Raw genomic sequence first — 14,859 nt, forward strand, 5'->3', positions numbered from 1 at the left:
ACTGTCGCCCACTCTCCCTGTGACCGCAGCAGTGAGCCTCGTCATTTTGGTCTTAAAATGTTCGTATTGACCCGCTCTACAGGATCCTACGGTTTGTATTTTGGTATTTTGTCTCTAAATCAAGAGGTAAAGCTAGCGTTAGCAACAGGTTTGATTGACAGCCATGTTGCCAAGCACTGGCTCCTCACTAAAACAGAGAAGAAAGTGGTGGACCCCCTCCTCAGAAAAGTTACATAGTACAGTTGTCCCTCGCTATATCACGGTTCACCTTTCGTGGTCTCGCTATTTCGCGGATTTTTCATGCTTTTTTACATCGTATGGTCGTGCATTGTGTTCTTCGTCCTGATTGGCTGTTGGACTGTAGACCATTGTCCATCAGTCTCCTCCGTGCCGTGTCTCCTGTCCAGTACAGAATGTGTTCAGACAAATCTACATAAACGTTGGATCGCAGTGTGACTCTGAAGTGCTGTGTGTTTGCAATTTGTTTTCTCCACGACAAAACCCACAATGTCAATGAAACGTTCTGCACTGACAAAGGCGCCTACGAAGGTTTGAGCTTTGAGAGAGTTTAAACAAGAGAGAAATGTGAGAAAATGGTAATGTCTGTGTGAGAAAAGTGTATAAAGTGTGTGGTGAGGGGTTTTACAGCAAAAAACATATAGAATAATGTAAAAAATAAAGCTTATACTTCACAGATTTCACTTATTGCGGGTTATTTTTAGAACGTAACCCCGCGATAAACGACGGACCACTGTATACCGTGCATTTCTACTCAAAATACAAGTAAAAAAACAAGTCAGGGTATTCAAAAGTTACTAAAAACTCCAAACTGACAAAGGTTTCAACTGAAATAGTGGCATCCTTACAGCAGTTATGATAGTTTTCTGACTTATTAGTAGTAAAAGTAGTTAATCATTGAAATATTTTTGAAGTAACAGTACTTTTAAAGCCCCTGTGGCTGCGAAAAACATAGAGAATAACTGTAAAAAATAAAGATGACGACTAATTGCGAGTTATTTTTGTAACATAACCCCCGCGATAAACCAAGGACCTTTGTGCACCTTTACTTCACTGGGCAAAAAATGAGCTTGTCATGTTTTTCCTTTTACTTAAAACTATATATTTTGTGCTTGATGTGACGTTCAGAAACCTTTTCCCATTTGATTTGAAAGTATAGTCATTTTAAATTAAATACTCTATCTATAATGTAAAATTATGCTAGCTGCAATTTTACGTGATTACACAAAAAGCAATTTAAAACATGAGTAATGCCACGTGTCATGTTTAGCCCCTATAGTTTCTCAATGTCAGTATAGGGCTCCATGGCTTACATAAACTCAAATAGCAGGAAGCAGAACGAAGAAACGTGCAGTACAATAATTACACTGTAATGTCGAACTGCGGAGCTACGCCCACCACTTTAAGCAAATTATCTTGTCCCCCAAAACACCTAATGCATTTATAACATTGGTGACAGCTATATCCAAGTGTGTGTACGTGTGAGCAGATTCTTGGGAGGAAAAAAAAACTACAATCTTGCTAACACAGCTTTACCACTCGACACGCACAGTCCCACAGTGCTCCACCGAGCTCCATGCAGCCGAGATGCGGAGATACTGCATGTGCTGACGATGTGATCCAAGAGGGGAGATAGAAAACGCTGAGGAAGAGGATGAGAGCGGGGCTGATGATGAAGCTAGCATTGTTTGCAAATAGAGAGAGAGAGCGAGAGGGATGTGTATTTTAGTAGTTAGAAGCTGTGGCGGCGCAGAGACCCGAGTAAGGGACTAAAATACTGTGTCGGCAAAACTATTGACCCCGATACTGCACTCAAATCTTAAAAAACACACATCTCTCAAGTGTTCTGGAGGAAAGGCGGAGGAAAGGCGGAGGAGGGCTGGAGGGTGTGCGTGCTACACTGGACCAATGGATCAGGTGTGGGATAATGCATGGTCAAGCAGTTACCTACACATAATGTTCTAGCTCACTGGACTCGCCTTGTTCCTGTGAGCTCGGCACTTTATACTACACAGAAAAGACACCAGTTTTAACAGGGAGAAATGGCGCAGAGGATGGATAAGCCCCTCCTGTAAAAGTACACTGTGTAACTTTTCACTTCTTCACTTCTTTTCCTCTCGTCCTGGATGTTTCACAGAACAGAATCAAATTTTTACTTCAATCGCAGGCCCATAATTGCCCAAAAACACCATGAAAAACGTACATTCTTGCTGAGAGTCGGCTTGCCTCTCCAGAGATCTGACCTGTAACTTCAACTACTGGCATCACGCAGGTTTAATGCCAGATTATGGAAAATTCCAGGCAAGCACTGATATATCTAGAGGACGTGATGAGGAGGACAGGCCATAAATAGATGTAATGAAACTTTTACTGATCGTATTTGGCCCAAAAAGTCTCGTAATGTTTGAACTTTTATTTATACAAAGCTTTTCTGTGGTTTTTAGTGGGATAAATAACAGCTGCATAACACTTTTGGAGAAGTTTTGTTTTATTTTAGTTTTGTTTGAAGGAAATAAAAGCCGTAATATTGAAGTTGATAACGGACGCAACTAATACCTAAACCCCAAACCATGAAAACCCCATTAAACCCTTTTATGAATGAACCATATTCTAAATGATACATGAGTGGAAATATATAAACAACACATCGTTAATGTCTATAATTATGTATGTATTATGTCAACATTTGGACTGAATTAAGGCGAATAACTTTCATATTATATTTTCCTGGACAATAAGTTGCACTTTTTCATAGTTTTTTCCGGGGGTGCGACTTATACTCAGACGCGACTTATGTGAAATTATTATAAAATATAGTATAGAATGTCACATCTTTGTTATTGTCGCGCTGACAGCTGCGCGAGGACACTCTAAGCTTGTGCACAATTATCGACTACTCCTGTACCACCGAAAATTTAAAATGTCAGCATTACAGTAATTTAAGACATCTGAGAAAGACTGAACAAAAATACCCCTAAAAGGAAATCATATTCTGTTGAGTGGTGTTTCATTTTCCTCTGGAGTTGGTGGAGTTGTTCAGAAACGATACCGAGGATGAAGAATTCAGTGGATTTATTGATTTGGAGTGAGATCCAGAGTAAAATTGTTAGCTTTTTTTACTTTTTTCTTCTTTATTTATCTGATTAACTGTAAATATCTTACGTTAACAAACCAGACATGTGTTCAGTTCTGTCTGTGCTTCATGTCGCTGAATAAATATAAATGTGTTACGTTAGCGTGATGTACTGATATTCAGCCTGTAGTTCTACATTTTATCATTATTACTAAAACTTTAAAGCCTTTAAAGATAAAATGTCTGTTCTTGGTCTCGGATTTTGCAAAATAAATTTCCCTCAAAACACGACTTATCGTCCAGTCCGACTTATATATGTTTTTTTCCTCATTATTCTGCATTTTTGGCGACTTATACTCCAGAGCGACGTACAGCCCCAGTACGTTCTGACGGATCCCACATGACTCTCGTAAAACTTGACGTGTCTTGTCTTCATCAAATTTATGACAAACACTAACAGCACAGACAGAACCACACAGAGGCCAGAGCATCAAAGACACCGCAGTGGAGGACAGTAGATTCTATGTTTACAAAAGAAGAAAATAAATCTTTCAAGTGTTCTCCCAGAGAGGCAGAGAGCTGAGGGGGAGACACATCGCTGCACACCAATGTTTCCGGTCAGAGGAAATAATGCATGCTCAAGCAGATGCTACACAGAAGGTTACGGCTCAGCACCTCCCCTTGTTCCTATGGGCCAGAGCTACACGTAATGGCAGGTATCTTCAGCTTTAAGACTCCGCGTTTCTTCTTCCTGCGCCTCCGAGGTGATATCTGACAGGCCTTGACAGAAGAAAAACACACTCTGTGCATCGCCAGCATCCAAACTCTTTGTAAAGTCAACCTTTTGTTTAGCAGCTAATGCCGTGAATAATAACGACTCAGGCAATTAGAAGCTCGCACTATTAGCCGGTGTTTGTGTCTCTCAAAACATATCTCATAGTGTATTTACTACAAGGTTGAACGACTTGGGAAAAATATCAATTTTTTGTTATTTTTCTGACAAGAATTGTGATTATGTTTGCAGTTTCTGTTTTAAAGGGCCCGTTTTATCTATGTTATAATGTTTACTCATCAAAAACAGACCTGGAGTTGTGTTTTGTTTCATTCACACATGTTTAACACACAAACCCTGCAGATTTAGGACCAAAAACACTCTGTTCCACCTTGTGATGTCATCATGTGGTAATACAGGAAGTGCTCCACTGTGTTTTTAAACTCCACACACCTTCACTAGAATCAATTGCATCATTTCAGCTCTGTTAATCTTGCTAATCTACTACTGAGCTAAAGGTTAAATGCTGCTGTTCACTTGAAAACTTCCACTTGATGACATCACAAGGTGGAACAGAGCATTTTGAGTGTTGGAGATGTACAGACTAATAATAAAGTGTTACTCAAACATGTGTGAATGAAACAAAACATAACTCCAGGTAAAATATATCTTAAAATACATACTTCCTTACTATGAGCTGGGTCTCCTCTCCACAGATCCGACCTATAACTTAGTGTCACCTGTTTGTCTTCATCATATAAGTTGATGAAGTTGATGTTATAATGTTGTTTCCTCATCACAAACAGACCTGGAGTTGTGTTTTGTTTCATTCACACATGTTTAACACACAAATCCTGCAGATTTAGGACAGAAAACACTCTGTTCCACCTTGTGATGTCATCATGTGGTAATACAGGAAGTGCTTTTAAACTCCATACACCTTCATTTCTAGAATCGTTTGGATGATTTCAGCCCTGCCAATCTTGCCAAACTCTATTGAACTAAAGGTAAAAGGAGCTGTTAACTTGAAAACTACCACTTCATGACATCACAAGGTGGAACAGAGCGTTTTGAGTGTTGTAGATATAGACAGAATAATAATAAAGGGTGAGTCAAACATGTGTGAATGAAACAAAACACAACTCCAGGTCTGTTTGTGATGAGGAAACAGCATTATAACATGACTTAATGCTACAAGAGTCCATTTTACTTCCCCTTTAACACCTTTAATAACATCCACTCGACCTTTAATAACAGGATTCTGTTCAAAGTTGACATGGTAAACTCTCCCAGGAGACGGACATGCTGGACATGTTGGTAGAGGTCTGTGCAGGGTTGGCAGTTTTTATGCAGAATAAGACGTGACATTGTGCTGTTTGCGGAGGAAAAGCTGCTCCTTCAGTAACTGCATCCTTTAAAGTCGCTGCACCTGATTTTTGCTGTTTTAAAAACATGAAAAACAGAAGTAGCTCATTTTAAAGGGTTATGCATTCAGACCTTACCTTATGCATTCAGAGCATCCAGAATATTCACCGTGAGTTCATGAGTACTTTTCACAACTCAGACGAGAGCGGAGTGTTGCAGAGACGGTAAAGCTAACACCTAGCATGCTAATGATCCTGATTATCGAACTATAAAATACTTAATTAGCAGCAGCACAGAACAGAGCGGAGCTGACCTGAAGAGCTGCGTATACAATAAATACTGTATGTGTACTGCAGTGGTGGAACGTGACAAAGTACAAGTAGTAAAATACTGTACTTAAGATACATTTTAGCTATCTGTACTTTACTTAAATACATTTTAAAGTGGATACGTTTTAGTTTTACTTCACTCCATTTGAGAGCAGTATCTGTACTTTCTATTTCACTTCATTTTTGCTGTGGACTGAATTTTAAAAGTATATTTTTATGATTGTTTGAGAGCTGCTGAAAAGGCTGAAGGTTTTATTTTGTTCATAACTTGAGCAAACAAAAACATACAAATGAAAACGGCTAAGAAGAAAGTGATCAATTCAGTTGTTTCCGTTGAACACAATTCAGCACAAATGTTTATCAAAATCACTACAGTTGAAACTTTGAAAGAACAAAACCTGCGCAAAATACTTTAACTTTTTCCTCTTTCAGTACATTTTTAAACAGGCACTTTAATACTTTTAGTTGATTTTTTCATGTGATATTTTTACTTTTACTTGCGTATTTCTTTGCTCTGTTATTTCTACTTTTACTTAAGTATCAGAATCGAGTACAAGATGAATTTTGTGTCCGTTCAAATTGCGTTTTTTATTGGATTACGATTTAGCGACAGTCCGACATTCAAATCCAGGTTTATCTCCAGGATTTATCCCGAACCTGCATGTGCGCCGCTGACCTCTTTTCTTATAAGAATGAAGTCTTGATATATTTCCATCCAATATGTGCCTCGTATCCAAAAAGTTAGCCGTGGTCAGCACACGACGGACTACTCTATTATTGGGGGTCAATGAGGGTCAATTGGATCAATGCGAGCGCGGCGGGAGAGCGGCGGGAGAGTCGTGGCCGGCGTGTCCGTGTCTTATCAGTGAGCAGCAGAGCCCGTTTGCTAACACGTAATGATGTATGTGTGTTTGTGCGGCGGAAAGAATGCTGCTAATCTAATCCCAGGTGTAATGGACTGCTGGAGACATTCTGCGGATTCCGGCGCATTCCCTGGAGGAGGCTAATTTCAGAATACATGTTTTATGTTTATATTCATGCCCAGACTTACTCGAGTAGGTTTATTATCGCGGTGGAAGAGCAGCGGTAGTGGAGAGTAATGCAGTAGCTATCGTAGTAGTAGTAGTTGTTGTAGTTTTTGTTGTTGTTGTGGCAGGAGGAGGAGAACGTGGTGATAATAATGCGTTGAATCAGTAAAAACCCAATGGACATGTTCATACGGGCGATGTGAGCAAAGTTGGGGACTAAATACAAACAAAAAATACATTTTCCGAAAGCGAATTTATAGTTACAGTTTAATTTAGTGGTACTTGATATATACAGTTACTTTTCTACATTTAAGGAAGATATTACAATACTAAATCATGCAAGTTAAGCTTAAAAATAGTGGTTTTAGTGGTAAAAAATAAAAAAAATAGCACAGGTCTAGTTAGTGGTGTGTGCATGTCATAGTCATTATCGCTATTGTAATAAAAATATATATACAACAACAAAAAATATATACAACAACATCAGAACAACAGTGCAAACATGACATATTAAAGTGTCCAGTTTCGTACAGATAAGTGAGTGTGACGTCACCCACAGCGTTCGTCTAATTTGGAGCGGAGTTTCACAGTTTTGGAATTCTGAACGCGAGTATCGTAGCAACCAAAGAGCCAATCCGGAGCGAAGATGCTAAAGGTAACGCCTCTTCCCGCCTGCAGCGTTGGTTTGGCGGGGAGAGGGCGCTGAGCAACGCTGTCAATCAAACCTGTTGCTAACGCTAGCGGGAGTGACGTCGAGGAAAGAAGGCAGCTAATTTGTGTGTTATTAATGTTCATATCTTCATTTATGGACACAATAGTGAAATAAAAACACCAGGATCGTGTAGAGCGGGTTAATACGAACATTTAAGACAAAAATTACGAGTCTGACAGCAGCAGTTACAGAGAGAGGCGACAGTTTTTCAATGTAAAGTGAATTAGAGCCAGAGTCGATGGAGCCGGAAGTGCAGCCCATGTTCACAATTTGGAAAGCAGCAGCTAGCAGGTTAGCTACGTCCATTTACATATCCAGTTTATGGGTTAATATGCCTTTCTGTGCAGAGTTTGCATGTTCTTGCTGTGTCTTGGTGGGTTTTCTTCAGGTTTTCCGATCTCCCGCATCAACCCAGGACTACTTAATCGGTAAAATCAACAGTTCAGCTCTCTGATTGGACCATGTAACAGCAACTTTCTGGTCACAACTCCAACACTCAAATATTAAGCGCTACGAAGACTTATATGTCCAAACCCCGCCTCCTCCTCTCCCCTCACTCTCTGAAATGTGATTATGGGCAGAGTTTAGTCCCATTTTCATCACATGTGAGTCATTTTCAAGCTAAAGAAAACACAGAAAGTTCATAAAAACACTTGAATTAACTTTGTTCTTCTCGTGTGTTCTTCTCGTCTCTTCTTCTCTGCTGTGTGTGCGTTGGTGGTGAAGGACAGATCCCCCCCTGCTGGACGCGTTCATTATGGACAAGGCTCTTCTGGACTACGAGGTCTCCATCGACGCAGACTGTAAACTTCTGACGGTGGGAAAGCCCTTCGCTATAGAAGGTAAATACGACGAGGGGCGAATATCAATCCGGGTTCTCTCTGGGGGGGATATTTTTAGAAGTGCTGGTGTATTAAATGGTTTTGTTGATTGAATCCGAAAGAAATGACGAAGATAAGAAGGAGTAGTTTGACTTTTTATGGGCTCTGGACCCAATTTCCCCAAAGTTGACGTCCATGGACCAAACTTTTTAATCTTTACCTGCATAAATTCATATTCACATTTTTACAATTGCCAGACTGAGAGTTAAACTTCGACAAAAAGGAAGCAACAAATCTTTTTAGTACAAAGGCTGGTTTAAAGTCCAAGTTGTTCCATTGTATTTGCGATCTGAAAGTTAGCACTGAATCAAACAAAATGGTAGTTTCGGAAAGTTCAGAGGGGTGAGAGCCAGCGAGGCTTAGTCCAAAACATCATTTTAAAGTGTTGAGTCAGGTCTTTAATAGTTGTACTGGAAAAAATGCAGTAATATACACAAAATATCAAATGTGAACTCAGCTATTTAAATTTTCCTTCACAGCAACTTCAGTGTTCAGAAGTCTAATTTGAAATATTAGGAACATAGTCGGAACGCCACTTGTGTCCGTACGGAAAAGGCATTGCCAGAAATGTTCCACGACGCGGCATTTCGCTTATAAAGGCAAGGCAAGTATATTTGTAAAGCACAGTTCGCAAATAAGGTAATTCAAAGTACACAGACATTAAAATCATAATACAACAAATTGAAACATAAATAATCACAAATAATCATCATAAGATTAACATTAACCTCCTGAGATCCGAGCTCTTGCAGGACTTTATTTGCAAAACTATTAAGTGGTTGAACACATATATTGTAAAAAGCAAAATGACAATAACAATAAAAAAAATAAAAAATAAAAAAAATAATAATAAATATACAAAAAAAACAAAAATATAAAATCTAATAAAAATAAATAAATAAAATAAGATAAATAAATTAAAATACAATACAAAATAAAATAAAAAAATAATAAAACAAATAAAAACACAAAAATATAAAATCAAATAAAAATAAATAAATAAAATCAAATAAATAAATTAAAATAAAATAAAAAATAAATAAAAAAAACAATACAAAATCTAATCAAATAAATAATAATAATTAAAAAAAAATAAAATAAAATAAAAATAAATTAAAAATAAAAATAAATATTCTAAACCCCTAGAAATATTCAAAATTGAACATGTTCTTGTTGCTGTTCTTCTAAAAATTTGCACTGTGGCCTAAACAACCCAAAAGGTGTTGTCCACAGATGAGGACGCCAGGACTCAGGAGGTTAAAGGAGAAACATGCAGAATAAAAACCTTTCTGTGGCCCAAAGATGATGACTTCAGTCTCGTCTGAGTTTAGCTGGAGAAAGTTGTCTTGCATTTATTCAAAAACAGGTCTATTACTCAAAAATACCACGCAACATATAGACTCTTATTATGAGATCTGACCTGTAATGGCTTCTCTGACGGCCTCTCTGTGGGATTAGATACGTTAAATGCCATACAGTGGGACATCCCAGACAAATAAATAGCATTTCTGTGAAAACAAGCAGGTGGCAGATGCTCCAACAGAATAGTCGCATAGTGCAGCTTTAATTTGTTTTTACTGCAGCAATAATTATTCAGTCTGGAGTCTGCGCAAATGTCTGTAGCTATTAATAAAGTATACACGGTTCAAATATTTACTTACATTTGGTTTATTTAAAATTCAGACAGTAAAACTAGTCCAAAAGTTAATTGAATCTTTTTATATCCCTCTAAAATCAAACTTCATTTCTGTTCATATTTTGTCTTATAAAACTAAATGAGGGATAAAAGTTGGGTAAAAGTACATACAGGTGCTGGGATTGGCAGCTCTGGATGGTTTTGTAATAACCACACCGGACAGGCTTTAACGATAATCAGACTTACAAACGGAGCCGTGTCTAAACCTGATTGGCAGATAAAACCGGGCTTGTGTGTGTGAGTTTATTCGCTGCAGGGGAAGAGAACGGCATCATATATTATTTACAGAGTGTCCAGTCTGATAACATGAGGATTAAGCGCCCACAGCCGGACCAAACACCCGTCCAAACCTGTCAAAAGCTCCTAACAAGCCACTCTGGGTGTAGTTTTACATACAAAAGTACAAGAGCTGTGTACTGCGTCTGTAGCTGTTTCTGTTTGATTTGATTTGGCTGATCACTTTGCAAAAACACAAAGGGAGAGGTTTACTTATTTTTTTATGCAGAAATGTGAATAATACACACACATTTTTAATTTAGTTGTGTTTTTTTATGGAAATGTGCTCTTTCCTGACTGTAACCTAAGTAGTAGTAGTCATACTGACGGAGAAGTAGTTATAGTACTAGTAAATGTTATGTAGTACAAACGAGTGTGTCTTCCTGTCAATCAATCTCATCTTCAAGTTCATATTTTAGGATTTGTGAGTACAGTGGTCCCTCGTTATGTTCTAAAAATAACCCGCAATAGGCGAAATCTGTGAAGTATCAGCTTTATTTTTAATTATTCTCTACGCTCTGCACCGACAAAGGCGCCTACGAAGGTTTGAACTTTGAGAGAGTTTAAACAAGAGAGAAATGTGAGAAAATGTTAATGCCTGTGTGAGAAAAGTGTATAAAGTGTGTGGTGGGGGTTTTACAGCCAAAAACATAGAGAATAATGCAAAAAAATAAAGCTTATACTTCACAGATTTTGCTTATTGCGGGTTATTTTTAGAACGTAACCCCGCGATAAACGACGGACCACTGTATACCGTGCATTTCTACTCAAAATAAGTAAAAAAACAAGTCAGGGTATTCAAAAGTTACTAAAAACTCCAAATTGACAAAGGTTGAACTGAAATAGTAGCGTCTTTAGCGCAGTTATGATAGTTTTCTGACTTAGTAGTAGTAGTAGTAGTAGTAAAAGTAGTTAATCATTTAAATATTTTTGAAGTAACAGTACTTTTAAAGCCCCTGTGGCTGCGTACACCATCATTATTTACACATTTCTTTTCCTGCAGTGTTCATTTGTGCTCTTGACTCGCTCTCACGCTGCACTTGGACCATTGGCACTAAATCAATACCTCACTATAGGTCCATATAATAACAGCGCTGTATTTTCCCCCTATACCGCAACCGGAACTCCATACCACGTTTCATTTTCATTCTCCGTTGTGGAAATACAGATACAGTTATTAAGCTATGACTAATATGTTTATCGTTTTCTTTTATAGATTTGCAGAAGTGAGCGATAGGTTCATTTGCAGTTAATTAGACCAGCCAGATATACAACCACGCTTTGAATTAGCGCAAGTTGTACTGAAGCTAATTTGAGTGCTCTATTTATGAATGCGTCTCAGTATTGGGATTTGGGCAGTAAATTGTGTCACTTTTGGAAATGCCGCGGACCTTTGCCAGCGGAGATGCCAGGGCTCATAAAACTCCTCCTTTATCGAAGCTAGTCTTTATTAGATGTTTAACAGTTTGCTAGCCCGGGTTCTTCCGCGCGTACGCCCTCTGAAGGTGACTGCAAAGTGGATTTCTACACATATTTAACCTATAACCCGCTCCTGTCTTCGCCGAATCGCTGTGGGCGTGTATGTTTTTACAATATCGCTCCATACGCGTCTCCCGTGGTTATTGTTTTGTAATTACGTTTTGAAAGTTGCCAGATAATCTCGAGCGTGGGAGCGGATGGGGGAATAAGGGTCTTTCGGAGGGTACGCGTTTGAGTGACACGTGTATTGTATCGAAGTCGGGATTTGCGGTTTCGCTTTAGTGTTTACAGCAGGTGGACGCGCTTTGGGGATCAGGACGGCTGAGGTAAGGTGTAGTGTTTTAAAGTCTGCACGCGCGAGGGGATAAAAACAGCCGTGGAAAAGCGTAAGGGGATGAGGAAATTAAAACTTACTTCAAAAGGCTGTTCAAAGTGACTATGGCTGTGTGATAAATGAAGCTAACGACAATGGAAAGGACGAAAGACTAAACTCACAAAAGAAAAAAAAAAATCCTTTGAGTTTATATCATTAGAATAGTAAGCGCTAATATTTAAAGCTGCATTTAGTGACTTTTATGGCGAAGGGAACCCCACCTTCTCGTCTCCGGATGTTATTCCTTCACCTGGATGTTCCACAGTATGGCATTAAACATGTATCGCCATGGAGACGAGCAGGTGACACCCCCAGGCTGAGTTAAAGGTCATAAACGTGGAGAGGCAGCAGTATGAATTCATGTTTTTCACTTTTTTTTTTTAAATCATAAAAGCATAAATGCAAGATATTTCAATGCTATACTGTGGAACATTTCAAAACAATAACATCTCCATGGAGACGAGCAGGATACAGCTCCAGGCCCAGTTAAAAGTCATAAATGTAGAGAGGCAGCAGTAAGAATTCGTGTTTTTAGCTTTTTTTTTTTATCATAAACTCATAAATACAAGATATTTTAATGCTGTAGTGTGGAACATTTCAAAACAATAATATCTCCATGGAGACAAGCAGGTGACACCTCCAGGTCGAGTAAAAAGTCATAAACGTAGAAAGGCAGCAGTAAGAATTCATGTTTTTCACTTTTTTTAAACCATGAAAACATAAATGAAAGATATTTTAATGCTGTAGTGTGGAACATTTCAAAACAATCACATCTCCATGGAGACGAGCAGAAAAGTTGCCTAGTAATATCGAGTACTTTTAAGTCTGTTTGAGCAATGCTACTTAAAACTAGTGTTGGAAGAAGTACTCAGTTTAGTAAAAGTACAGATATCGGAGCAAAAAATACTCAAGTAAAAGCAAAAGTATCACTTGAAAAAAATACTTGAGTAAAAGTATTAAAGTACCAGTTTAAAAATGTACTTAAAGAGTAAAGCATAAAAGTATTTCACACAGATTTTGAGCTCCAATAAACCTTCAAATGTTGTGATTTTATTCAGATTTTTGTTGTTTTGTTGAACAGAAACAACTAAATCGATCGTTTTTTTTCTAGCTGTTTTTTATTATATATTTGTGTTTTGAACAAATTAAAATAAACGCTGCAGGTCTCAAACAATAAAAAAAATACTTTTACTCTCCAGCCCAGTTAACAAACGTAGTGGAGCAGAAAGTACAGACACCGCTCTCAAAAGTAGTGAAGTAAAAGTAAAAAGTATCCACTAAAAAATGTACTTTAGTAAAAAAAAACAACTTGTATCTGCACTTGACTTTACTACTGCACTTTTACTACTTTTACTTTCCACCACAGCTCCAGGCAACAGCTAAATATTTACCGTCAAATAAATTGTGGATTAGTAGATTTTATATCGCTAAAACCATGAATACAAATGTACAAAATAAATAAAACTCATATAAAAATACGAGGCATGAGTAAAGTTGGCGTCCCTGTTTTGCCATAATCAGTACGTCTCCTGCAGTTCTCAGAGTTAAAGTGTTTACTCACGTTGAACCGCTCCATTGTTGCCGCTGATGTTTTTTTTTCCGTCTGGCGTGTACGTTACAATCGTCCTCCTTACCTCAGCTCTTCTGATTCCCACGGCGCGGCTCCTCGCTGTAAACACACGGCGGTGAGACGGCAAATCCGCACTTTGATACGATATCTGTGTCACTCACGGCGTACCCTCCCCGAGACCCCGCGCTCTCTCCGCGGCTCGGGAGGCTTTACGGCGCCGCTTTACTACGCCGCGTTTGGAAGTTGTTTAACGACGTTGTGAAGGTGCGTTTGGAGCAGTTCTGCCTCAAAACGAGAAGGTTCGAGGTTGGGTTTGCAGACGTTGGGAAGAGTTGATTTGTTGGTTTGTTCGGGTTTGTCCTCTGTACAGCACAATCTGGACACGAGGGAATTTAAAGAGATTTAGAGAATAAAAAAGACAGAAAAATCACAATACACAGTCCTGGTTTAGTCCTGGTTTAGTCCAGGTTTAGTCCTGATTTAGTCCTGGTTTAGTCCAGGTTCAGTCCAGGTTCAGTCCAGGTTCAGTCCTGGTTTAGTCCATGTTTAGTCCATGTTTAGTCCATGTTTAGTCCAGGTTTAGTCCAGGTTTAGTCCATGTTTTTTAGTCCATGTTTAGTCCTGGTTTAGTCCAGGTTTAGTCCATGTTTAGCCCATGTTCAGTCCAGGTTTAGTCCATGTTTAGTCCAGGTTTAGTCCATGTTTAGTCCAGGTTTAGTCCAGGTTTAGTCCATGTTCAGTCCAGGTTTAGTCCATGTTTAGTCCAGGTTTAGTCCAGGTTTAGTCCAGGTTTAGTCCATGTTCAGTCCAGGTTTTTTCCAGGTTTAGTCCAGGTTCAGTCCATGTTTAGTCCATGTTCAGTCCAGGTTTAGTCCAGGTTTAGTCCAGGTTTAGTCCAGGTTTAGTCCATGTTTAGTCCATGTTTAGTCCAGGTTTAGTCCAGGTTTAATCCTCAGTGTGAGATGGTTCTTTAGTTGTTCTTTGGTCCTGTTCGTGGACATACTTGTTCAGTTATTTCTATAATTCCGTTCTAATCTGTGTCACCTGTGGATAATTATATTTTTATTTTGCACATTTTAAATCACAATATTCATCTAAAACGACTTAATAAAAGAAACAATCCACTGAGGTCTGTGTTTAAACTGCGGCGCCCGACGGGAGAAGACGTCTCTGTAAATGTCACAACAAAGAGCCGTCCTCAGATGGAGAGCTGCAGATTAAACGAGCAGCTCCTCAAATCCTACGAGTGTCATCCATTAAGAAAATCAAATCAAACAACCAAGTGCA

General features: G+C 38.7%; 1 protein-coding gene across 1 annotated transcript in view; it reads left to right on the forward strand.

Moving 5' to 3' along the window:
- LOC117391076 (glutamate receptor ionotropic, NMDA 3B-like) overlaps nt 1–14,859 on the forward strand; it is a 262,458-nt gene that overhangs the window by 208,187 nt on the left and 39,412 nt on the right. Inside the window, exon 8 of the mRNA XM_033988892.2 lies at nt 8,024–8,139. Within this exon, the coding sequence (XP_033844783.1) occupies nt 8,024–8,139 (116 nt within the window). The remainder of the gene's footprint in view (nt 1–8,023; nt 8,140–14,859) is intronic.

The sequence above is a fragment of the Periophthalmus magnuspinnatus genome, chromosome 22, assembly GCF_009829125.3.
Source record: "Periophthalmus magnuspinnatus isolate fPerMag1 chromosome 22, fPerMag1.2.pri, whole genome shotgun sequence".
Lineage (NCBI taxonomy): Eukaryota > Metazoa > Chordata > Actinopteri > Gobiiformes > Gobiidae > Periophthalmus > Periophthalmus magnuspinnatus.